General features: G+C 34.5%; 1 protein-coding gene and 1 pseudogene across 1 annotated transcript in view; both read left to right on the top strand.

Moving 5' to 3' along the window:
* FSD1L (fibronectin type III and SPRY domain containing 1 like) overlaps nucleotides 1-26,807 on the top strand; it is a 93,948-nt gene extending 67,141 nt beyond the window's left edge. Inside the window, exons 9-14 of the mRNA XM_044685295.1 lie at nucleotides 993-1,122; nucleotides 1,899-1,931; nucleotides 10,807-10,907; nucleotides 11,412-11,663; nucleotides 19,197-19,285; nucleotides 25,537-26,807. Coding sequence (XP_044541230.1) covers nucleotides 993-1,122; nucleotides 1,899-1,931; nucleotides 10,807-10,907; nucleotides 11,412-11,663; nucleotides 19,197-19,285; nucleotides 25,537-25,659 — 728 coding nt within the window. The 3' untranslated portion in view covers nucleotides 25,660-26,807. The remainder of the gene's footprint in view (nucleotides 1-992; nucleotides 1,123-1,898; nucleotides 1,932-10,806; nucleotides 10,908-11,411; nucleotides 11,664-19,196; nucleotides 19,286-25,536) is intronic.
* LOC123232528 lies at nucleotides 5,711-9,599 on the top strand (annotated as a pseudogene).
* Nucleotides 26,808-27,549: the final 742 nt, after the last annotated feature.

The following is a 27,549-nucleotide window of genomic DNA, read 5'->3' as shown; positions in this document are numbered from 1 at the left end:
TACCTTCTATTCTTATTAATTTAATCTTTCAGTATTTCTTTTTAAATCTTGCAACTAGGAGGAATTAGTGATGAAGGTAAATTAGAAAATGGAAATATATAGTCATGAAGGAGTTTATCAGAATTATTATAATTCAACAGAATAGTTAGTCTCTGGGTTTCCTTGTTTTCAAGTCAATCAACAGCTTATCTTACCTTTCTTTGCTAACATTCCAAGTTTCAAAAACCTCCTATGCTAATTAAATAGTTTTCCTATAATCCTTTAATGTTTCTTATCCAGAAGTAGGCTACTTTTCCTAACAATAGCAGTTGAAAGTCAGAAATCACTGTTAAAACCAAGTGGGCAAAGACATTTCAAAACAAGATTTTTTAATTACATGATAATAATGTTTATAGCTCTCAATGAAAATTTTTATTTAACGTGGAAATAGAAAATGCTTTAAGTATCCTAGTATGCAGTACATGACTTTATTGGGAGTCAGTCACCTTCCTTTACCTGAGATCTTTCTATAAAATGAGTGATTGGAGACTAGATTATTTCTGATGTCTCTCTTTTGATTCTATGTTCATAGGTCTGTTGGGTAAGGTGCAGTTTACTAGGTTTCATACCCTTGTCCCAGGGTACTCTTACCACTCTCCTCAATCAAATCTACATATATTCTGCCCATAAGAATGGCAAGGGATGTATCTTGCAAAGTGTTATCCTGGGAACCTCAAAATGCCCAATTATCTTCCTGAGATTATCCATATTGGTCCATATTTTTATTGTACTAAACTGTTTACAAAGGACTTTTCATACAGTGACCCAATTAGGGAGGCATTATGAGGCATTATACTGTGTGAGGTATTAGTCTCAGTTTCTGGATCCTTTTTGTCATAAGAGGAACAATAGTGAATTTTAGCACTCTAGACTTTTATATTTGAAATTGCAAACTCATAAAAGTGTAGATATATGACCCATTATCTTTTAACATTTTAACATGTCTTAAATAGCACTTAACTTCAGTTTGGATGGCTCATCATCTCATCTGAACTTGAAAGTTGAAGATAACTGTGTAGAATGGGATCCAACGGGAGGAAAAAGTCAAGAAAATAAAATGAAAGGAAAAGAGAATAAAGGCAGGTAAGGAATATCTATTTTTAGTTTTATTTTTAAAATTGAGACTGCATTGCTATACTTTAATATTTCATGAACTAGGCCTGGCTTTCACATATATAAATTGAATATACATTTAATTATTTTTTACATTAATTTGTAGTGCTATTAACTCCTTGTGCTAATGGAGTTAATCAGCAACACTGTATGTCTGCTGTGTAAGCATTTACTCAGTAAGTATGATGTTACTTTGCCAAGTATTTTGAGTTTTTTGTTTCTTGTCTCTTCATCATCCTTTATAATTTCTCTTTCTTCTGCTTATCTTTGCAGTTTATTTCCTTAAATTTTTTTTTAAGTATTCTTCTTTTTAAATTGTTTTATGATGCTTTTAACTATTTAGAGGAAAGTTTCTTGTTTCATTCCCCCATTTTTGGACTTTACAGTTGAGATATTTACCTGAAAGCTCTGCAGTGAATAAGAGACTGTAACACATAGTAGGCCAATTTTTATTTTTGGGCCAACTCTAGACACAGACTATGTGTTTACTATTTAGGCTATGTATGTATTGTATAGTTACAACTTAACCTGAATGATTAAAAAAAAGAAGTCTCTCTCTCTTTTTGTTATGAAAAAAATGTCTGAACTGAGACAATCTTCAATAATTGCATATTTGAGGTTTGTCGGTAGAACAATGAAAGTATTTCTTTGGAAGGTGACCATCAAATTTATTTCTTTGCAAATTATTAACTTTTTAAAAAATAGTAATATCAGTCTCTTAATAATTGCTTATTTCTATCTGACAGTGTCCATGTTACTGCACTGAAGAACAATAAAAGGTGATGACCTATATCTTTCTAGTTCTAGGATTTAGTATGTCTAGCTTGGCTGAAAAATTTGCAGTAATTTTCTTCTTAACACTTAGCAGTGTCTAAATTAATAAACAGAATCCAATCCTAGCAGCCTTTATCAGCCAAAATACTGATCTAACATATGTGTTGGTAGATTGTTTTTTAACTGCAGCTTTCAGTTTTGTAGTATAAACTACATAACTAATTTCTTAAAACTTCTTAATAGTTTCTTTTTTCCCCCAGATCTGATTTCTTGCACTTATTCATGACTGGTTTGTGTTCATTGTTACTTTTGGAATGTCTTTTGTCTTATCACAGTCAATGTATATAACTTTATGGCTTTTATTTGTATGTTAAGCAAGTTCAAAATATTATTTGCAATTACATATTGCAAGTTTAAAATATTATTTAATAGTTTTATGTGGATAATACTGGTTCAAAAGCAAATTTTCAGAAAATAAAAGTTTTTAAATATTTAAAAGATATCCAAAGATATCAAAAAATAATAAAAAATAATTACAGATCAATTGAATTATTTGTGAGCAAAGTAGAATTATGTAACAAATCTTTATTATAAAACTAATTGTTATATTTTTAAATTATCTTGACAGTTTGTTTATTTTTGGTAGAAGACCTTTTTCAGTTTATTGTTTCATTGTTACAAATTGTTTTGAACTGTTAAAGGCTGTTGGATTTCCCAGAAGATATTTAGTCTGAATTTTTAGGTAGTTTTTTAGTATTTCAGGCTATATTATTTGCTCCTTCCTTTTTAACAAGTATTTTTGAAAAGCAAATACTTAACTAAAATCTTCTCTTTTGTTTGCCAAATATTGCTAAACATGACTGCCTCTTTGTGAAGTTAGATGAAATTTCCTTACAGAAGAAAATAAATCTACTTTTTGTGTTAGAAAGCAGAAACTGTAGCGCTTCCAGCAGAGTTATACTTTGGGCAGAAGGATGTAATTCTTTAGTCTTACTGAGAGTAAACTCTAATTCTGAGTTACCTTTATTTTTCATGCTTTCCCTAATTTTTTTCTGCTCTGGTAAGTATACCATTTTCTTTTAATTATCAAAAAATCATTAAATTATTTTTCTACCTAATGCTAAATGAAAAATTCAGTTCATTTTATATGATGTTCTCTCACTGTTATGTACTCTTAGTCCCTGAAGCTTTCTCAGAATTGTCATTTTAGTCTTGTGACTTTTAATGGAAATTATGATATTAATTTATTAGTATCCAACTGTAGACATCTTGTATATATAAACTGCTAATTCTATGTTGCCTTACTTTTCTCTATCCTTTGCTCAGCTATTTTCCCTAGGCAATTCCACCCTGACTACTTCTCTGTCCTTTCTGGATCAACAGTAGCCAACTATTTATGTTAGGGTCACATAGTGAATTGTAGGGGTTCTTCCCTCTTCTCTTGTCCTTTTCCCCTCAGATATTTTATACATATCTCTTTTCTTTGTATTTTACTATTCATAACTTAGTTAATTCTACCTTTGCCAGCTGATATATACACATTCTATCTAATTCTCTTCCAACTCTTATCACTTACCTTAGTCAGCCAGTCAGTACACATTTGTTAAGCCCTATTAAGTGCCACGTATACAAAGAAAGGTAAAAGTCCCTGCTCTCAAGGAGCTCACAGTCTAACAGGGGAGACAATGTGCAAACAACTATTCGCAAATCACCTACATATCATAAATTGGAAAAAAATCATAAGTAAGGCATTAGTATTAAGGAGGATCAAAAAACCAATCCTTTAGAAAGTGGAATTTTAGCTGGGACTTGAAGAAATCCAAGGAAGCCCTAAAGCAGAGACAAAGAAGAGATTTACCACAATGGGATATAACTAATGAAATTGGGAGGAGAGTCTTATTCAAAAGAACAGCATGGAGAGTAATGTTACTAGATCGGAGAGTAGATATATGGTATAATCCATTGAAATTAATGAAGCAAAAAGCATTTCTCAAAACAAATGTGTAAACTAGTACAGATTTTCAACTCCATTTTCTATCTGAGGAAACAGCCTTTTAGAAAGATTTTTTTAAAACTTTTTAAAAACTCTTACTTTCTGTCTTAAGATCAATATTGTGTATTGGTTCCAAGGCAGAAGAGTGGTAAAGCCAGGCAATGAGGGTTAGTTAAGTGCCTTGCCCAGGGTCACACAGCTAGGAAGTGTCTAAGGCACTAAATGTTTTGTGTAACATTTTAGTAATAATTTAGTAATAAATACTAGTATAAAGTCAAAGTAACATTATCTTGGAAATAATACTCTGGGGAGCCTGTAGTGAGTTCAAACAACAACTGGACATACCAGTATTCTCTATTATCTTATCAGGTCCAAATGAATATAGTTTATTTTCTCCTGAATTTCCCTAGATAACTACACAGATATGAAGTTTTTATTCCTCTAAAAGAAGCTTTTAATCTAGTTAGTTGGCCATGATAGTCTAATACACCACATGATAAATTTTCTAATACAATGGTTAATATTCTGTTATTATAACTGATATCATATGCAGTTAGTTCACTAACTAGGTCTAACATTTTCTAAGAACCATAGTTGCAAAGGATTATATGTTTTCACTTAGTTTATGATCAATAATATAAAAGCAATAAAAAACAATTTCCTTTTCAGTTTGACTAGATAGCCTCTGAGTTTCTTTCTAATACCATGAATCTGTAATTGTATAATTTACATAGTAGCATTTAAAAGTGTACATAGCTCTTGTGTGTATCAAAGAGTCATTTCACCTTTTCTTCTTTAAAGGCTTAGAAGTTTTTCTGGGCCTAAAACTGAGGATTTTTCTCCATCAATCACCTACTTTTCTTTCTTCCTAAGAGTAGAGTTCACCCACCTACTTTTCCTTTCTACTACCATTAGTTATCATTTTTGGTGTTCCTTTTCCTTTTGTGTTTGGCCACAAAACATGACTAAAGTTTTGAGTTCCCAACTTTTCCCATAACCTATTTATTAACAGTGAATTGTATAGTTGTTAATAAAGTGGGTTAGACTGTCTCCCCTTAATTATTGGGACCTGAAAGGAGGGGCCCTGGGGTTGTTGAAAAACCTTAATAGCTAGCCTCAGCTGGAGAACACAGTTGTGTATGTCAATCTACAAGTGTTTATTAACTACCTGATATCTATTAGACTCTGCTAGGCACTGAGGATATTGAGACAAAAATAAAAAAAAAGAAAATCCCTCAAAGAGCTTAGATTCTGTCAGGGAAAATCATATGGGTACACATATTCAACTACATTATGGCTCAATTAAGACTTTTTTGAGTTGCCATGACCAAAACCGATTTTACTCAGTAGCCAAATCTCTATTTAGAATTAGCTAGCCTGAGGGGGAGCCAAAAAGATAGAGTAAAGACTATAAAACAAACCAGTCAAACTGTCTTAATGTTCCCCTCCAAAAACTTTAAAAGAAAGCCTCAAATGAAATTCTGAAAAGTAAAGGCAACAAAGGTTAGAGCAAGGTATTTTTCTAGTGTCACTATATAGGAGGTTGACAGGAGAGGTCTATAACATCTGAATGAGGGCCAGCCCAGAGACCATGTAGCAACAAAAGCAGTGGTACCTTGGGAAGTGGTTGAGAGTGACAACAGCAGCTTTGAGAGCTATCCATTCAGAGGTGGGAAGGGGATCTGAAAGAGATTACAGGGGACCATTTGCTGGCACTAGGTTCAGCTGGTGCTGATTAATAACTCTTTTGCCCATACAAAGGTGTAGGTCCCTGTTCCAGGGTGCAGAGGAATGCTTACGGTTGGTTATATGATCCTGAATGCAGTTCCAAGGCAGAAAACATTAGAACTTAGGGTTGCTAGAGAGCAGGGGAACTGGTTACCAATTCCCTGGGCCAGGAGGTATGCATTTTTGTACAAACAAAAAGATGCAACCAAGATTAGAAGAAGAACGACAATTAGGGGGAAGGGGATGTTTTATAGCAAGTATATGACAAAGATCTCATTTCTCAGATGTATAGAGAACTGAGTCAAATAAGAATATAAAGCATTCCTCAATTGACAAATGATCAAAGGATATAAGTAGGCAATTTTCATGAAGAAATTAAAACCTTAGCCAGATGAAAAAAGGCTTCAAGTTATTGTCAGAAAAATGCAAATTAAACGAACTCTGAAGTACCACCTCACACCTACCTGGCTAATATAACAAAGAAGGAAAATGATAAATGTTGGGAGAGGATATGGGAAAATCTAATTTAATACACTGTTGTTGGAACTATGGACTGATCCAACCATTCTGGAGAGCAATTTGGAACTATTTCTAAAAGGTCATAAACTGTGCATTGACCTAGCAATACCACTACTAGATCTCTATCCCAAAGAGATCAAAAAAGGTGAAAAGGACTTACTTGTACAAAAACATTTATAGCAGCTCTTTTTGTATTGGCAAAGAATTGGAAACTGAAGGAATATCCCATGAATTAGGGAATGGCTGAATAAGTTGTGGTTTATGATTGTAATGTAATACTATTGTGCCTTAAGAAATGCTGAGCAAGATGATCATGGAAGAATCTGGAAAGACTTATGTGAAGTGATGCAAAATGAAGTGAGCAAAAGCAGGAGAACATTATACACAGTAACAGCAACAATGTATTAATTACAATTATAAATAATCAACTGTGAATGACTATTCTCAATGCAAAGATCCAGGACAACTCCAAGAGATTTAGGGCAAAAAAGGTTATTATTCTCCACCATATAAGGATATGATAAAGTCTGAATGCAGATTGAAGCATACTTCACTTTATTTCTTCCCTCCATGAATTTTTCTCTAATGTAAGAAATATGTGAATTCTTTCACAAGATTAAGTCATTTGCCCAGGGTTACACAACTAGTGTCAGAAGCCATTTTTGAACCTGGGTCTTTCTGACTTTTGGATCAGTGCTCTATTCCCACTGCACCTTTTAGATGCCCAATTAAGGAAATGACTTTTTGCTGAAAGGTACCATAAATAATGAAGTAATATCAAAAACTTTTACAGCAAGTTTCTCTGATAATGACTTCTTTTCTCAAATATATAGGAAACTGAGTTAGATTTATAAAAATAAGCACTCCCCAAATGATAAATTGTCAAGAATATGAACAGGTAGCTTTCAGAAGAAATCATAGCTTTTTATAGGCATATGAAAAAAGCTCTAAATCACTATTTTTTTTAAACCTTTAACTTCCGTCTTGGAGTCAATACTGTATATTAGCTCCAAGGCAGAAGAGTGGTAAGAGTAGGCAATGGGAGTTAAGTGACTTGCCCAGGGCCACAGAGCTAGGAAGTGTCTGAGGCCAGATTTGAACCCAGGACCTCCCGTCTCTAGGCCTGGCTTTCAATCCATTGAGCCACCCAGCTGCCGCCTCTAACTCACTATTGATTAGAAAAATGCAAATTAAAACAACTCTGAGGTACATACCATATTATATCAGAAATGACAAATGCTGGAAGGGAGGTAGGAAAATAGGTACACTAATAAAACTGTTGGCGTAGTTATGAACTGTTTCATCCATTTGGAAAACAATTTGTGACTATGCCTAAAAAAACAGCGCATATCTTTTTGACCCAGAAATTTCATTATTAAGTCTATACTGAAAAAAGATCAAAGGGAAAAGGACACATACAAAAATATAGCATTTTTTGTGGTGGCAGAGAATTGGAAATTGAGAGGATGCTTAGTAACTAGAGGATGGCTGAACAAATTGTGAGGCATAATTGTGATATGTATTAGGTGCTACAAGAAATTGTGAGTAGAATGAAATTTGGGTGGCCTCGCTGGTCCACATGGAACTGAGCTTATCTCAAGCTGCTTTAGTCGCGTTCTCCTCCTCCTTCTCCTCCTTCTCCACAGCTAAAGCTGCACCACAGCACTCAGCCCTAAAGCTGAGGTGCCTTGAAGCCCAGGTGACACTGGCCTTGAACATCAGTGCAGCCTAGGGGCTACAGGATGTGCTGAGAACCAATCTGGGGCCCAAGGGCACCATGAAGATGCTTGTATCCGGAAACATCAAGCTCACCAAGAATGGCAATGTATTCTTATGCAAGATGCAAATTCAACACCCAACAGCCTCCTTGATAGCCAAAGTAGCTACAGCCCAGGATGACATTACTGGTGATGGCACTACTTCAAATGTTCTCATCATTGGAGAGATGCTGAAACAGGCTGATCTCTACATCTCTGAAGGGCTACACCCCTGGATAACAACAGAAAGGTTTGAAGTTGCAAAGATGAAGGCACTGAAGTCTTGGAACAAGCCAAAAATCAGCAAGGAAATATAGAAATTCTCATCGATGTGGCCTAAACATCCCTGCACACCAAAGTCAATGTTGACCTAGCTGACATGTTGACCAAGGCAGTAGTAGTAGACTCAATTTTGACTATTAGAAAATCTGGTAAAACTATTGATCTTTTCATAGTAGAGACCATGGAGATGAAGCATAAATCAGAAACTGACACATCGTTGATTAGAGTCTTGGTTTTAGACCATGGAGCTCTACACCCCGATACAAAGAAAAGAGTAGAAGACACTTATATTCTGACATGCAGTATGTCATTGGAATATGAAAAAAAAAGAAGTGAATTCTGGATTTTTTTTACAGGAGTACAGAGGAGAGAAGCTAGTAAAAGCAGAAAGGAAATTCATTGAAGATGGAGTAAAGAAAATAGAACTGAGAAGAAAAGTGTGTGGAGATTCAGACAAAGGATTCGTTGTTATTAATCAAAAGGGAATTGACTCATTTTCTCTAGATGTTCTTGCAAAAGAAGGTATAGTAGCCCCCCCGCAGAGCAAAAAGAAGAAACATGGAAAGACTGGCTCTTGCATGTAGTGGGATGGCTATGAATTCTCTTGATGAGCTAAATCCTGACTGTTTGGGACATACAGGCCTGGTCTATGAATATACCCTGGGAGAAGAAAAATTCACCTTTATTGAGAAATGCAGCAACCCTCGATCTGTCACATTGTTGATCAAAGGACCAAATAAGCACACACACACACAGATTAAGGATGTAGTAAGAGATGGTCTGTGTGCTATCAAGAATGCTATTGAAGGGGCCACTGGGTAGCTCAGTGGATTGAGAGCCAAGCCTAGAGACAGGAGGTCCTAGGTTCAAATCTGGCCTCAGACACTTCCCAGTCGTGTGACCCTCGGCAAGTCACTTGGCCCCCATTGCCTACCCTTACCACTCTTCTGCCTGGGAGCCAATACACAGAAGTTAAGGGTTTAAAAAAAAAAAGAATGCTATTGAAGATGGCTGTTTAGTTCCTGGTGCGGATGCAGTGGAAGTGTCCATAGCTGAAACTCTCATTAAATGTAAGTCCAATGTCAAGGGAATGGCCCATCTTAGAATCCAAGCTTTTGCTGATTCTTTGCTCATTATTCCCAAGGTTCTTGCTCAGAACTCTGGTTTTGACCTTCAGGAAACATTAGTTAAGGTACATGCTGAACATGCAGAATCAGGACAACTTGTTGATGTCAATTTGAAGACAGGTGAGCCCATTATTGTGGCCGAAGCTAGCATTTGGGATAACTATTGTGCCAAGAATCAGCTCCTTCACTCTTGTACTTGTAATTCCCACCAATATTCTCCTGGTTGATGAGATCATGCATGCTCGAATGTCATCTCTGAATGGTTGAATTGGATCCCAGCTGAACCATTAAGGTCCCATAGGAAGAATCACAAAGTATATGTCCGGTGGTGGCTTTTATTCCCAGCCATCAAAGGATTTTCCAAAGAATAATTGTTTTTCTTATTGTTGCGCTAAACATGGCCTCTACAACCAAAATTATTGGCCCCCATTCAAAAGTGTATGGTCCTAAAATTGATTACTGTATTTATTATTTTTTAATTGTACTGAAGCCTATAATTAAAGCTGCAGTTCTTCCCCTCACCCCCCCCCCCAAACAGAATGAAATTTGGATCCTTTGCAGTTTATTAGCTATATGATTTTTAGGTTAAGTCGTTTCATCTTTCTGGGTCTCAGTTTTTTCATTTGTAAAATGAGGTTATATACCAAATATTTTCTAAGATCCACTTTGGTTCTATGTCTTGAGTATTTTTCACAGTATCATTTCACATACAGATGATTCTGCAGCTCTTTATTTTTTTATTTTTTTAAAAACCTTTAACTTCTGTGTATTGGCTCCTAGGTGAAAGAGTGGTAAGGGTGGGCAATGTGGGTCAAGTGACTTGCCCAAGGTTACACAGCTGGGAAGTATATGAGGCCTGATTTGAACCAAGGACCTCCCGTTTCTAGGCCTGACTCTCAATCCACTGAGCTACCCAGCTGCCCCCCCCCAGCTGTTTATTTTTCAAAGGTTATATTCAGTTAAAAATCTTGAAGTAAATTTGACTACAGATTTTATTTATTTATACTCAAAAAGAATGCGGTGCCATCTTTGACGGATCTATGATATTTCTGGACTCCCTCTGATCCTGCAGGCAGCCCTCATGATGCCTTGAATTTACCCAGTCTCATTGCATAGTTTGTTTAAAATTTAATAATCAAGGAAGTATCATTAATTATTATCAGTCAGTTTGAAAGTTAATTTGTCATCTTTTAGTTTCATCTTTCTGTTTCCCATCTTGTTTTCCTAATTCTTCTTTCTGATATGCATCTAATTAGTCTGCATGATAATAATTGCTTTCTACTTGCTCTGTATTGAATGATTTTTAATTGAATGGTTATAATTGTCATTTTAGTAATTCTGACCACCTACAATGATGCTTATATTTTGGCATGAGTGAAAACCTTTCACATGAAAAGTTTTATTCCATGCTTTGACATTTTATGCTTTATTAAGCATCCTTATCCTGCAATTTTTTTCTATTCCTGTCTTGTAGAAGTGGTACACCATCACCTAAACGGACTTCAGTGGGCTCCAGACCATCATCTATAAGGGGCAGCAGAGATCGTTTTACTGGTGAATCATATACAGTATTGGGTAGGGCAAAACTTTAGATTTCATCATTGTTTTAGATAGGTAAAATTGCCCCAAACATTTGTATGTCAAATGTATAACTTTTTAGAAATTTAGGATTACAAATCTTCAGAATATGTCACTTTTACATTTTATTTCTCCAAACTGACATATTCTCTTCTTTAGAAAAATTTTTTGGAAATTATATAGTGTTCTTCATGTTTCCAAATGTTCAGGAGGTGCTTATTGAGTATGGTCTCTCATTTAGTGATGTAGAAGAGTCCTTTGGTAGTATTTTTAAGGAAAGTTTAGTAACAAATGTCAAGTTATTGTTTGGGGGGATTGTGGGGAGGATGTTAGCTATATTTAGTATCTCTGCATTGCCATGGTTCTGGCCTTTTGACTTAAGATTATGCAACCAAAATGTGTAAGTATTATTTAAGGGATACAAGTCTTAGAAAAGGGTCTTTTTCTGGAACATGTTTTTAATTATACAAAAAACAAATTCAACTTCCTGATCTCTTGCAGGAGACACTGCCATTGAAAGTGGACAACACTATTGGGAAGTCAGAGCCCAGAAAGATTGTAAATCCTACAGCATTGGACTAGCATATAAGACCCTGGGGAAGTTTGATCAGTTGGGAAAGACAAACACTAGTTGGTGTATCCATGTCAACAACTGGCTACAAAGTTCCTTCGCTGCAAAGCATAACAATAAAGCCAAAGCTTTAGATGTAATTGTTCCTGAAAGGATAGGCGTGTTTTGTGATTTCGATGGAGGTAATTTTACAGCTTCATAGTAGCTTTGTTCAGAGAAACTTTTAATAGTGCCTCTTAAATTAACTGTAGCTATATTTGCGTTACTACTGTGACAAGAAGGGGTTTTGTTGGAAAACTCAGTTCTAGAGATGACAGGAAGAATGATTGCAGTGTTCTACACTTATTCAAAAGATGTCTAAGAAAATCTCCTTAATTCAGAGATGCAGTATGGCTTCAGTGAAAAAGCATTGACCTTGAAATCAGAAAAGATCTGAGTTTGAATTCCTGTGTTAGTATTTGTTAGCAATGTGACTGGGCATATCACTTAACTTCCCTGGATCTCAGTTTCTTCACCTACAAATGGAAAAAAGGGCTTTGTAAAGCATAAAATGATGGCAGCTAGGTATTGAGGTAAATAGAGAGCTAGACCTGGAGTTAGGAAGATTCATCTTCCAGAATTCAAATCTGGCCTCAGATACTTTCTAGTTATTTGACCCTGGTCAGGTCACTTAACCCAGTGATGGGCAAACTTTTTAAAGAGGGAGCCAAAGGAAAGGAAATACTCATCTGTCAGCCTGTTTCTAAGGCAACTCTTTCAAAGTTTCATTGTATCCTACTCATTGTAGTCATCAGATTAGGAATAATGTTGCAGGCCACATAGAACATTTCAGGGGGCCTCATCTGGCCCATCACTGAACCCAATCCAGCCTTAGTTTTCTCACCTGTACAATGAACTAGAGAAGGATATGGCAACTCACTATAGTATCATTGCAAAGAAAACCTCCAAAGAGTCTTAGAAGACTGAAACAACTGGACCACCACAACAAAAAGCACAAAATATACTAAAATGTAAGCTATGAAACTGAGTTAAAATGGATGTAAGAATTCTTCTTTTCTAGTCATACTCAATAGAATTAGTTCTGTAGTCTCTCCAACAGGAAATACTTCTAAACCTTCACTGATAAGAGAGCTTATTGCTATATAAAACATACAACATGGTGACAGCTTAGAACCATGACTAAGAAGATAAAAAAAAAACCAACAGAATTGTTTAGACTGATTAGTTTTTTTCTGCTTCTTTTATTTAAAAAAAATTTTTTGGGGGGTCTCAATGCTTGTAGTCCTGTTAATAATTCAGGCCAAATATGATGATGCTTATGTTGTTGTTGAGTTTTTTCAGTCTTTCTTTGAGACTCCCTTTGGGATTTTTTGGGCAAAGATGACATGCTCATGACAGAGCAATGGGGTGGGGGTGGGGGTGGGGGAAGAAATTATCTCCATACAAATGATTAACAGTTCTACACAGCTATCTCTACTCTCCCAAACTTCAGTCCCACATTACCAACTACCTATGGGACAATCAAACTAGGTATCCCAGAGATATCTCAAATTCAACATATCTGAAACAACTCATTATTTTTCCTTCTTCTCTCCCATCAAAACTTCCCTATTTTTATTGAAGGTACCACTATTTTCCAGTGTCAAAGATATGTAACCCTAGCATTATCTTTAATTCCTTATTCTTCCTTATATTACACATTTAATCAATTGTAACATCTTACTGTTTTACTTCCATAATATCTCTAGAATCTAGTTCCTCCTTTCTGCTTCTATATCTACTATTTAATTTAAGCCCCCATCATCTCTTCTCCAAATTATTGCAACAACTTCCTGATTATTTCCCTTGCCTCAATATTGCTGCCAAAGAGATTTCCCTTAAATACAGATCTGATCATATGATTTGCCTATTCAGCAAACTCAGTGGATCCGTATTGGCTCTAGGATAAAGTATAATCTCCTTTGTTTAACTTTTAAAATCCTTCATAACCTGATCCTAACCTGTTGTTCCAGATTACTTGGATAACTCTTCCCAGCCTCACCCTACTGAGCCTCTTTGATCCAGCCAAATTGGCCTTTTGTCTGTTCCTTAGAACTTGTCCTCTTATCTCTGTCCTTTTTCCTCTGGCTGTCTGTCTCCCTTATTGGGGATGTACTGTAACCTATTCCCTTCTCTCTTCCACCCTGTGGAATACTCTTCTTTCTTCAAGATTCAGCTCAAGCACCAGCTTCTACATGATCCCTTTGATTTCCCTCCCCTCCCTCCTAACTGTAGTTCTCTCCCTCTCAAACTGCATTGTAATTAATGGATAGAGTGCTGGGCCTGGAATACAGGAAGACCTGAGTTCAAATCTGGCCTCAAGACACCAACAATGTGACCCAGAACAAATCATTTAACTTCTTTTCCTCATTTTCCTCAAGTGTAAATGAGAATAACAATAGCACCTACCTTGCAGAGTCAAGAGGATCAAATGAGACCATATTCATAAAATTGCTTAGCACAAAGTAGGTACAATATAAATTCTTATTTTCTACCCCTTCCCCATCTGTTTTGTGTTATTCTCTTTTTATTCTGCATATGCTAATTCATCTACTAGTTGTCTCCTCCATCACAGTGAAGCTCTTTGCTAGTAGGGATTGTTTCATTTGTATCTTCAGCACCTAGCACTATGCTTAGAACACAATAAGTGCTTTTTAAATGCTCTTTGATTGAGTGGGAGATGAGAAAGAGTGAAGATTACAAGTATATAAGGTTTTTCAAGGAGTTCAACTGTGAAAAGAGAGATATAGGAAGGATTATACACTTAAGGAAGATGTTTTTACATTAGGAGACAGATTCAGGCACATTTGCTCATTATTAGGAAAAGAATAAGTGGTCAAAGGGAAGTTGAAAATTGTGGGGGAGAGAGGATAATCAAATGGGCAGGCACCAATAGGAGATAAGAAGGGAAGAGATGAAGGGTATAAATATAGGAATTGGCATTGCCAAGGAAAGGGATCACATCTTCCTTCCATGCTGGAACACAGAAGGAGAGAATGAAAGATGAGGTAGACATAATTTGAAGCATGGAATTGGGGAGGAGAATTAACTCTCAAATAATCACAATTTTTCACATGAAGTTGTATTAGGAATGGAATATAGATGGTTTGAATATAGATGAAAAAAGTTCAAAGTGGCTTTTTAGAGAATTTGAAAATCAAAGGAAAAGGATCAGAATGCAGTAGTGAGGGGCAAATTCATAAGATCTTTCAGTGCCTTGATATCTATTTGGATTTGATTACAGTGATTATGAATTTAGAGCTTGGAAATGTATCTTGAATTCATTTAAAGTGGCTAGATCAAGTTTAGTATCTATTTAATACTATGTTAGGGTTTCATTCTTCTTTTTTGATGTTTATCCATCCTAGTTTTAACACCATTCTCCTTGTTAAAGAAGACAAAACTAAGAGTGAAATAGAGTCCAGTCTAGATTTTGGATGTTTTCTAAGCAACCTAAGATAACATTCTTCTAATAGTGTGTTTAATGCATTTTTGTTTAGTTGAATTTAGTAGCCGTGTAGATTCTTTTATTTAACTTTCTGCCATCTGTTGGTTTAATGGTGACCTAGCTGGTAGTAAAATCAAGAAAAGTTTCTTTTTAGTGTGACACACTATTTTACATTTTATTAGATATTGAAAATTGAAGTTGTTTTATTTTTGTGTCGCATCAAGCAGTCATGTTATTTTATGCCCAGAATTTTGCTAAATACATTGAGGTTAAGGAAAACAGATGAAGCAATAAATCATTTTCTTTGCTCTTGAAGAAATATAAATCTAGTTGAGGAGACAGAATGAACCAACATAAAAAATTTAGAGTACTTCAAGTCAAAAAAGATGAGATAATAGCTATAAGTAAAGTAAGACTGTATGGATTGGAATTGTTTAGGAAAGGTTTCATGGAGGGACTAGGTTTTGCATTGAACTTTGAAGGAAAGGTAGGATTTGGTAGAAAAGTATTTCATATTGGTTAAACAGTTAGCACAAAGATATGAAAGCAGAAATAGAGATATATGCAGATAGTTTGGGAATCAGCCTTACAGTCGTGGGGAGGATATGTATTAGGGAATAATAGAAAATAAGAGATGATGGGTAGATTATGATGGTTCTTTAAAACTAGGCAGAAAATTTTGGAATTAATTCAATAAAATGCCATTATAGATTTTTTTTTAAACCCTTACCTTCCGTTTTAGAATCAATACTGGGTATTGGTTCTAAGGCAGAAGAGTGGTAAGGGCTAGGCAATGGGAGTTAAGTGACTTGCCCAGGGTCACACGGCTAAGAAGTGTCTGAGGCCAGATTTGAACCCAGGACCTATTATCTCTGGGCCTGACTCTGAATCCACTGAGCCACCCAGCTGCCCCTGCATGCTCCCCCCCCCCAATATATTTTTAATAGGGTTTCTGGAAGATTATTTGAATAATGGCTTTTGAAGTAATCTAGGTGTGAGATGATGAAGTCATAAACTGATATAGTGGAATTGGAAAAGAAGGGATAGATCTAATACATGTTTCAGAGGAAGATAGTTAAAGTATGATGATGGTGGAGGAGAGAAGCCAGGATGAAGAAAAAGGAGAATCAAATATCTCTTAAAATTTCTTTCTTGGGAGACTGCTCAGATGGTTGTGCCACTAACAGAAAGGGAGCAATTAGAAATAATAACTGATATTTATATAAATGCTGTAAAGTTTTTGAAGTACTTTATATACAGGATCTCCTTTGAGGCTAATATCATCCTCATGCTTAATTTTACAGATAAGGAAATGGAGTCTCAGAGGTTATGACTTGTACATGATTATACAGTTATTAAAAATGCAAAAGGAGGAGTTTGAAGGTCCCCATATGTCTTCTGTTCTTCCTTACAAACATATGCAGGATATCTTCTTATTGCATGTTGAGCACGTTATCCTCTATAGCTGAATATTTTAATTTTGAGGAGATAGTGTGTGATACTCTTTAGAAATAAATGAAAAAAAATTACTAAACTTTTACAATGTGCAAAGCTTGTGCTAAGTGCAGAGGATACAAATAGGAAAATCCTGTTCTCAAGACAAGTTCTATTGGAGAACACATGAAATATGGAAGTTTCAGCTACCAATCATATGGAAAAGTTCCATGCTTCTTTGGGTGCAGTGGCAAAGCAGATGATAATGCCTCTTCTTTTATGTCATTTCCACTTATTAAATCATATTTATTTTTTTATGTTGAGTCATTTAACATTGTTAAAGACTTTTCTTTCCTGGGTCTTTAGTAGCTGTGGTACTTGCAAGAGCAGCTATCAGTTTTTATTTCTGAAGGAGTTGCTTTCCTGGGTGATGGCTGTGACCAGTGCCCTGGAATCACTGATCTTCCCAAGGCTTCCAGGTTCAGGGTCCTTATTTACTTGGCACATGCTTCCTCCTTTCTTTCCCTCAAGATGTCTTGCTGCTTCAGGTAGGCTGGCAGACCTTTAGGCAATTTGAAACATGGTACATAGATGAGAAATTGGGATGCAAGATGTAGATTTGGGGTTTGTTAGTTTGAAGTTTTGAGATACATGAAGTCATTCTAATAAAGTAAGAGTAAGGAGATGGGAGAGTAGACGACAGTGCTTTGGAGGGTGGGCATTCTTGTGGGCCAAGAGGAGCAACAAGAACAGCCACAGGAATAGAAGCAAGAGCCCTCTAAGTAGGAGAAATGGAAAAGTGTAGTATCATAAAGCCAAAGAGAGGAGGGAGTGGCAATCAGTATCATATGCTCTTGAAGGGTTCGGTATAATTTCATGCCAGTTAGAATAGTAGTCAATTAAAAGGTTTTCCATCTTGTCCCTTTCCAAATGAGCCAGAAGAAACTTTTTTGAATACCTATGTTAATTATTGAACTAAGTGCTTTGGGGGATACAGTAATAGATCACGGAACATAGAAGACTTCCTACAAGGAATCTCTGGTAAGAAAAAAAATGTTGAAATAAGTAGTGTTATTTTATACAATATATGAAGCATATGGTAATGGAAAGGGCATTGAATTCAAAGCAGTAGACCTGGGTTTCCCAGCTCTGCCACTTCTAAGATGTGTGACTCTAGGCTGCGTATCTTTCAATGCCACAGTTTCTTCATTTGTAAAATGAGGCATTGGAATGGATGATCTTGTCAAATCCCTTTCAGCTCTAACTTTCTATGAATCCTGTCTGATCTGAAGATAATGAAAGAGAAAGTTTCATTCAAGAAATGTTTGGCTTTTGTTTTGAAGCTAAGGTGTTAAATAAAACATTTGGATTGGTTGATAATAAGAGGAAGGGAATTTCATTTGAAAATAGGATGAAAAAAAGAAGTGTGTTGGAAATTAGAATGTGATAGGGAGAGGTATACCTGGGAAATATAGATTGTTAGGATTGGGTTTGAGTAGATGGTATCAGTCAATATTGAAAATGATGGTTGAGTAGTTAAGGCCAGGAGACAATGATAAAGGACACTTGATCTAGGCTAAAATGTAGCCATTTAAATATCAAAAAAATTAAATTATGTAAATTTTTTCACAATATTTTCTTGCTTTATTAATTTATCTTGTCTTGTTTTATAAACACTTGTACTTGAAAGGCAGACCATAAGTGTTCAATCAGCGAATTCTAATAGCTAAATCATATCAGATCTTAGAGATTTCAAATGTGACAATTTACTCAGATACTTTTGCTATTGATGTCTGCAAACAGAAGGGCTGTTATTAATATTCAAAATCCAGTCCCTTATAATTTTTAGGGAAACAATTTTACTGTTAATATGTATCAAATTTCCAGTGTTAAAAATATTTATAGTAGCTCTTTTTGTGGTGACAAAGAATTGGAAATTGAAGGAATGCCCATCAATTGGGGAATGGCTAAACTGTGGTATATGATTGTGATGGAGTACTATTTTGCTATAAGAAATAATGCACAGGATGATTTTTAAAAACTTGAGTAGACTTATATGAAGTGATGCAAAGTTAAATGAGCAGAACCAGGAGAACAATGTACACAGTCACAGCAATATTGTAGGATAATCAACTATGAATGACTTGGTTATTCTCAGCAATACAATGATACAAGACAATTCCAAAAGACTTATGTTAAAAAATGCTATCCACCTTCAAGAGAAAGAACTTATGGAGTCTGAATGGAGATCAAAGCATACTTCAAATTTTTTCTTCATTTTTGTTTCTTTTTTCTAATTGGTATTCTTTTTTGCAACAGAGCTAATATGGAAAATGTTTTTATGACTGCACATGTATGATCTATGTCAAAGTGCTTGATATCTCAGGGAGGGGTAGGGGAATGAGGGAGGAAATTTGGAATTCAAAAATTATAAAAAACAAACATTAAAAATTGTTTTACAGGGGCAGCTGGGTAGCTCAGTGGAGTGAGAGTCAGGCCTAGAGACACGAGGTCCTAGGTTCAAACCCGGCCTCAGCCACTTCCCAGCTGTGTGACCCTGGGCAAGTCACTTGACCCCCATTGCCCACCCTTACCAATCTTCCACCTATGAGAAAATACACCGAAGTACAAGGGTTTAAAAAAATTTGTTTAACATGTAATTGAGAAAAATAGAATAAAACATTAAAATTTTCCCTTACACCATTATATTTTGAGATTATTTTCCCCGTAGCCTTTTTGGGATTGGGGTTGTTTTTCTTTTCTGTAATTGAACTTTCTTTTTTTTCCATTTCAGGTCAACTGTCCTTCTACAATGCAGCTTCAAAGCAATTACTGTATTCTTTTAAAACAAAATTTACACAGCCAGTGCTTCCTGGTTTCATGGTTAGTATTTACATTTTCATTTGGCAACTAAGAAAAATAACTTATGTTTTATTATTCAGTGGAGTAGATCCACTTTCTCTGTGATATGATATATGCTTATGTCTATGCTGAGAGCATGATTCTTTTATTGTAGTCTATCAAAAATATATACTGTGTCCCAGAAGTGACATTTATATATCATTTCACACTGATTACGGCTTCCAGTTTTGGAGTGCCTCCCAATGTTCCACAAAATTCCATTACTGTTAAACTGTCTGCCTGTCCTTATTTTCCATTCTTCTCATTTCCTTCCCCTTGCAGCCTCTGTAATTTTGGGACGTTGGGCTCTCATGGGCCTAGAATTCACCACAGTAGCTCCAGATCTGGCAAAAACTGCTCTTATTAGAATAGATCATAATCTGTGTTTTAACCATATTCCGAGGGAACTATCCTTAGAATGTTTCATTTGTGTAAACATAGCTAGTTCTAGCTCTTAAAGCACTAACCTTTTAATTGTCATTCCTCACAGTGTAGTTTGAAAAAAATGTATACTATGTCTTTAAAAATCTTATTTGGCATATTTTGTTTTTATTACACTTTTATTTCTGAATACATTTTTCTCCTTTCCCCTGCTCAGTAAACCATCCCTTGTACCAGAAAAAAAAGGAAAAAAACAGCACTTCTGTAAAAATGTGGACCCACTCCCCCACTCCCAGATTAAGTGAATTCTATAGTTTCTATAAGGAAGGGATATTTTTAGGTATATTTTCCTAGGGGCAATCTAGGACATTATAATTACATAATGTTTCATTTTACAAATTCTTTTCATTTACGTTGGTAACTGTGTTTATTGTTTTTCTGGTTCACTACATTCTGCATGAGTTCAGATAAGTCTTCCTATGCTTCTCTAAATTCTTATTCATTGTTTTTTATATCACAATAATATTCTATTACACGTATGTACCAGAATTTATTTAGCCATTCTCCTCACTATGACTTTTTTACTTTGTTTCTAATTCTTTTCTCCCATAAGGCGGCTGTTGAGTATTTGTTGTATATGAGACGTCTTTGGATCATATATCTAATATTGTAATCTATGTTCTAGTTACTTTTGGAGGCTATCAGAGAACCTATGAAACAAGTACAGTTCTATTCCCAGAAACAAACTCCAGAACAGTAATCCAGTGTTCAAGCTGTTCTTAATGGCGATAGCTAAATAGAGTATCTGACCATTGTGACACAGAAGCCAAACATTTTCGTATAAAGGTTGTTGCTGTTGTTTTTAAACTAGACTGTTTCATGTGTTGTGAGAATGCCATCAGTTTATTTCAGGGTCTTCTTCCTCTTAAGCAGGGGTCGGCAACCTTTTTGGCCTTGAGAGCCATAAACACCACATTTTTTAAAATGTAATTTCGTGAGAGCCGTACAGTGCTCACAGTGCGCGCTCCTGTAACAGCGCCTGAAAAAAAATTGACTTTATGGCTCCTGCAGAAAGAGCCATACGTTGCTGACCCCTGCTATTAAGTATGCTGTAGCCCAGTGTCCCATAAAATTCCAAATGATGCCATATGTTGTATTGATAAAGCCTTTTATTGGTAGGAGAAGAGTTTTCATGCTTAAGATTCTTTCACATGTTAACATTGTCATCTTGATCCTCCTCATATCATAATCATTAAATTTAGAATCTTCTAAACTTTTTTGGAAATTTAGTTGATTTTTAAAATTCTTATTCTTTCTGCTAACATGTTAGCTTATATAGTGTATCATTTGCAAATTTGGTCAAGTCTTAGTTTATGATTTCCAGTTATGTCATTCATTAAAATGTTGATTGACAGGGGCATCTAGGTTACACAGTGGATAGATAACATCAGGCCTGGAGTCAGGAGGACCTGGCTTCAAATCTAGCCTCAAACATTTCTTAGCTCTTTGACCCTGGGCAAGTCACTTAACCTCAATTAACTCTTCTGTTGCTCTTCTGTCTTAGAATTGATACTAAGAAGATAAGAGGTATTTTTTTTTAACATTGATTAACACAGAACTAATGTAAAATCCCTAGGACATTCTACTAGAAATATCCCTTCAGCTTGATATCAGCTCTTTAAAAACCAGTCTCTTAGTCTGGTTATTCAGTTTATTTTGACTTCACCTTTCCCATCATCTAGTCTATGTCTCTTAAACAGTAGTCCATGTAGTGCTGGTTGTATGAGAGTATTTGCCTGATTGTCACTAAACTTCAATGTTTATGTATTTGTTTTTTTGTTTTTTGGCTTGCATAAATTAGATAGGAGAAAAGCCTACTTGAATCATTAATAGCCTCAACTATGTGAGGTTATGGGATGATTTAAGAATTTTTAAAAATATGTTTTTAATCCTTACCTTCTGCCTTAGAATCAATACTAAGTATTGGTTCCAAGGCAGTAAAGAAGTAGGGGTAGGTGGTTGGGGTTAAGTGATTTGCCCAGGGTCACACAGCTAGAAAGTACCTTGAGGTCAGGTTTGAACTCAGGACCTCCTGACTCCAGGGCTGGTACTTTATCAACTCTGCTACCTGGATGCCCCCAGAGGATCATTAATCTTAGGGAATGTAAACCTAATGTTCCTGCTGTTGGTCCTGATGACATAATGCAGAAACAGCCCTAATCAGAACATGTGATCCATTCCTAATTGGAACACAAACTCCTTTGGCAATTTAAAGTTCTAAATCCTCCTTTTTTGGCCAAATAAAAATGTCTATAAAAAACCCTTACTTTCAAGGTAGCTTAGCAGTACCAGATCTCAAACTTTACTATGAAGCAGTAATCATCAAAACAGTTTGGTACTGGCTAAGAAAAAGAAGGGTGGACCAGTGGAATAGATTAGATATACAATATGCAGGGGTAAATGACCTTCGCAACCTAGTGTTTGATAAATCCAAAGATCCCAACTTTTGGAATAAGAACTCACTGTTTAACAAAAACTTCTGAGAATATTGAAAATAGTATTGCCCAAACTAGGCATAGACCAATATCTCACACCTTATACCAAGATATGGTCAAAAGGGATATATGATTTAGATATAGAGAATGATCCCATAACTAAATCAGAAGAGCATAGAATAGTTTACCTGGCAGAACTTTGGAGAAGGGAAGAATTTATTATCAAGCAAGAGATATAGAGCCTTATAAGATACAAAATGAAGAATTTTGATTATATTAAATTTAAAAGCTTTTGTACAAACAAAACTAATATAACCAAGATTAGAAGGGAAACAACAAACTAAAAAGAATTTTATAACAAATTTTTCAGATAAAGGTCCAATTTTTCAAATCTATAGAGAACTAAGTCAAATTTATAAGAATACAAGCCATTCCCCAATTAACAAATGGTCAAAGGATATAAACAAGCAATTTTCAGATGAAGAAATCAAAGCCATCAATAATCATATGAAAAAATGTTCTAGATCCCCCTTAATTAGAAAAATGCAAATAAAAACAAGCAGATTGGCCAATATAACAGGAAAGGAAAATGATAAATGTTGGGATGAATGTGATAAAATTGGGACACTAATGCATTGTTGGTGGAGTTGTGAACTGATCTAACCATTCTGGATGGCAATTTTGAACTTTATCTAAAGAACTATAAAACTATGCATATCCTTTGATCTTGTAATACCACTACTGGATTTGTATTCCAAAGAGATGATACAAAAGGGGAAAGGACCTACTTATACAAAAAAGATTTATAGCAGCTCTTTTTGTGGTGGCAAAGAATTGGAAATTGAGGGGATGTCCATCAGTTGGGGAATGTCTGAGAAAATTGTGGTTTATGTTGGTGATGGAATACTATTGTACTATAAGAAATGATGAGCAGAATGATTTCAGAAAGAGCTGGAAAGATCTATAGGAATTGATGCAGAGCAAAATAAGTAGAAACAAAAGAACATTGTATACAATATCAGCAATACTGTACAATAATTATCTGAGATACCTTGGCTATTCTCAGCAATGCAATGATCTGGGACAATTTTGAGGGATTTATGACAAGGAATGCTACCCACCTCCAGAGAAAGAACCGTTGGAGTTGGATGGATACAGACCAAAGCATGCTATCTTTCATATCAATGTATTTATGGCTTTATTTTGGAATTTTGGTTTTGTATAAGTGTACTCTTAGAACAATGACCAATATGTGTGTTTTGCATGATAATAATTTTTTAAAATCCCTTACCTTCCCTTGGAATCAATATTTTAAAAAATATGAAAGTAGATTTGGTTGAAATTAAATTTTGTAGTTTTGAGGGAATAATTTGAAACAATCTCATCCTTTTGCTTGCCATTAAAAGTTATTCTTGAGTACAAATGATAAATTTCATTAGTTCCTGTCAACAGGAATTTTCAGGTATTCTAACAATTGGATAAAGAAGTCTTACTGGATGTCTTAAAGCAAAAACTAGATGACAGTTTGTTGAAATGTTTCAAAAGGAATTTTTATTCACAAATGGGTTGTTCTGGGTGACCTTTGAAGATGATTTTTTACATCTAGGCTATATATTTATACATTTTTCTCATTTTTGTGAGCAACTATTTGTTAAGAGAATGTAGAACATATGCAAATTTTAAAAATCCTTACTTTCTAAGACAGAAAAGCAAGAACTGGACAATTGGAGTTAAGTCATTAGCTCAGGGTCATACAGCTATAAAGTGTCTGAGACCACATTTGAATCCAGATCTCCCCCACCTCCAGCCATGGAGCACTATCCAATGTGCCACCTAGTTGCCCCTAGCATATGTAATTTTAAAATAAACTTTTATTTTATTTTAAAATTTAATTAAAATTTTTAATTAATATTTTTTATTTTTATGAATTACATGTAATATCTAATTTCTACACAAGTTTTCCTAAATTACATGATTGAACATATATCCCTCCCCTCCTCCCTCCTGGTGCTGGCAGGTTATACATGTATCATCATGCAAAACATGTTACCATATTTTAAGAAACATATTTTTAAAATAAAGGAAGCCTGTTTGTTAAAGTGAAGAAAGTTAATTTTAGAATTGTGGATTTTACAGGTTAATATCTTGGTAAAATGTCTGTTATCATGTTCTAAATAAATGTTAAAACAACTAATGATAAAGTTTATGTTACCAGTACTCAATATTTCTTTAGAGCAGGGCTTCTTAACTTTTTTGTGTGTCATGGACCCCTTCTCAGAATAATATTTCTAAATGTACAAAATTAAATATATATAATTACTAGGGAAAAGAATTATATTGAAATAGTTATCAAAAAATTTTTTAAAAACAGGTCCGCAGACTCCAGATTAAGAACCCCTGTGTAGAAGAACCCTTATTAAATGATTCCTTAGTTTTAACTTTCTATGTATATTTTTATTTTTAAGTTCTCTTGACTTTGCTCTAATCCTATTTACATTTACTGGCCTGAAGGTCTGTCCATTTTAATTATTAATAAGTCCATTTACATTTTTATTTAACCTTCCCAAATTCAAATTTACAATGGTTACTAGAAAATTAGAAGTGAAAAATATTAATGCTTTCATTGTGTGTTTCCTTCCCCTAATCATCATAATTTGTAATTTATTTGTATAACTATTTTTTAAATATCACAAAAAGTTTCTTACTGTTGAATAATATAGAAGAAATTTGTGGCACATTTTTTTTAGAATGAAGGTTACTTGTTCTGATAATAAAAATATCTTAAATACACAATTTAGTTCAGTTCAAGGAATGTGAATTGCTTACCAGGATCAAGGCACTGTTTTAGACATTGATCTCAGGCTATCTCAACGTTTCTCATCATTGATACCTTATGCATAATTTGAGTACTGGGATCTCAAGATGCAACCTTATGTAGGGCTTAAGAGTCAGAGATGATAGTGATAGTTTGTGATTTATGCCAAGGTACAAATTCTAAAGCTCTCTAACAGCTTTATATGCTGTTCTACAAAATCTTGTCCCTCTTCCATTTCTTTTCTTGCTATTTTATTACTCTTTGAATCCCTGGGATCATGAAAGCAGGTATGTTACAGGCTGCCCAGCAACCACTTTGAAAAGAATAGAACTAATTGTATTTTTTTTCCTGGTTTCTTTTTTTTGTATTTGTATATGTATTTTTTAGAAATTAATTATATTACACAATGAATTGTTATATATGATGTCTAGCAGCAAATAATGTTAAATATATTATTTTAATTTTTTACATGGAATTTTTTAAAATAAAATTTTGATTTAATTTCAAATCTGATTTTAGCTTTATTTTATAATCTTTTCTAGGTTTGGTGTGGTGGACTTTCTTTGAGTACCGGATTGCAAGTTCCGAGTGCTGTGAAGACACTACAGAAACATGAAAATGGAATGAGTGGTTCAACTAGCAGTCTGAACAATATTATGCAGTAATATCACTTAAAAATGTTTACTTCTTTTTTTATTTTGGCATTATTTTCTGTGCAGTTTCTAATCACAGATGCTTGAGCAATGGATTAACCATTTGGGTTTGCTGCCCTCTGCTGCTTGAGGCTTGGATGCTGTTAAACATTATGCTTCTGAAATGAAGCATTAGCAGGAACCTACTGTGAAATCCCATAGAAGAAGCAATTAGAAAACCATAGATTGACTTTCTGAAAAATAGACACAGGTGAAAGGGACAGTGTGCTTTTCTTTTGGAAGAAAAGTGATTTTTGAGTTTTCTAGATATTTTGTTGGTTCTTCTCTTTGTTTACACGTAGGACTTCAAAGATAGAAATTAGCCTGGGTTGGAAAATTTTACCACTTAATTGACTAAAATAATTTTTAAATTTTTTGTTCTTTTTTTCTTCATTTTGTGATTCTTCAGGAAAAAAGACTTTTAGTTTTCAGACCGAAGCTTTAAAAACTTTCAGCCTTTATAAATTTTATAGCATTCGAGACTGTTGGGAATGCCAAAAAGACTCTTCTACAGTAACTTTAACTTTTTCCCCCTTTATTTGGAAACCAATAAGGTTCTGACTGCTCTCCCTCTACATCCCCATGTGCTTTATATGTTGACCATATCAGCTTCCCCTTCACTCCTCCCCATTCTCTCTTCTTTGTGTATTTATACAAGCTGGCACAATGCTGAGAGAAAATTTACATTATTCTTGTGACTTGACACAGATTGTACAGGTGAGTTTGTGAACATTCTAGCTTGAGAGATTTCTTTTGCACTAGTTCTGTCAGTTTGATAATAGATGGATTTTTAAGGGCTTTTATATAATGTTTTATGTGTTATTGGCTATCTAAGTTTAATCTGAAATAAATTTGCAATTGGATTTTGAAGTATTTTATTGATTTAAAGTTTTGTAGTTGGGTTAAAACAATGTATTAAACTTTGCAATCCATAGAACAAAATTATTTCTTAATGTGAGAAAATTTGTCTTAGAATTTGAATTAGAGATTCAACCTTGTATAAAAAAGGAGAGAAAAATCAAATCAGAAAGTGCTTGTCATTCATGCCTTTAGGAATGCTGTACTTATCACTGTTATTTACTAAAATTATATTTCCCTGTATTTACTAATAAAATCTAATACCTGAAGTATTATTTAGAAAAAGAATCCACATCTCTGAAACAATTTGTACCCATAATTATTTCATATAAGACAATTTAGAGACAATTTGGGTTTGATTTCTTTTTTACCATTTGCTTACAGTCTAAAGGAGTCATGTACAACTGCAAGAGTTGATGTAAATTTAATGATATATTAAACACTGAATAAAACTGTTTAATTAGGACAATAAGAAGTAAAAGGTAAAGTAAATGAAATATAAGACCTTGAGGAAAAAACAAAGGCAGTAAATAAAACAGTATGTGAACATTTTTTAACCACTTAAAACCTAAATATGTGTTTTTCCCGTTTTTTAAAACTTTTATTTTTTTTAAACTTTTTAATTCTCATTTCACATACCTTCAGAAGTAAGAGCTTTTCCTCCTGGAAGTTACCTTCTAGTTTTTAAACCCCTCTCTGTGTTGATCACTAATGAAAGCATCACAATGCTTTACATATAGTATTCTTTCAATAAAAGCATAGTACTTACATGCAGGATGTTCTGTTGTACTCTTAAAATAAAGAATGTAAAAAAAGGCTATTCTATCAGCAGAAAACATATATACTGCTAAACTGCAGAAAATTTTAAGAATGTACAGTAGTTGAGCATGAAGAAAAACAAGGATATTTTAAAATTTGAATGTAGGTAATCCTAGTTCTCAAATCACTTTTCTTCTGGTTTCTTTCCATTTCTTATGGCATAATTTGAAAAGAATATATTATGTT

Source organism: Gracilinanus agilis, chromosome 1 (genome assembly GCF_016433145.1).
Source record: "Gracilinanus agilis isolate LMUSP501 chromosome 1, AgileGrace, whole genome shotgun sequence".
NCBI lineage: Eukaryota > Metazoa > Chordata > Mammalia > Didelphimorphia > Didelphidae > Gracilinanus > Gracilinanus agilis.
Note: the sequence above shows the minus strand (reverse complement) of the source record. Positions and strands in the feature narration are given on the sequence as shown.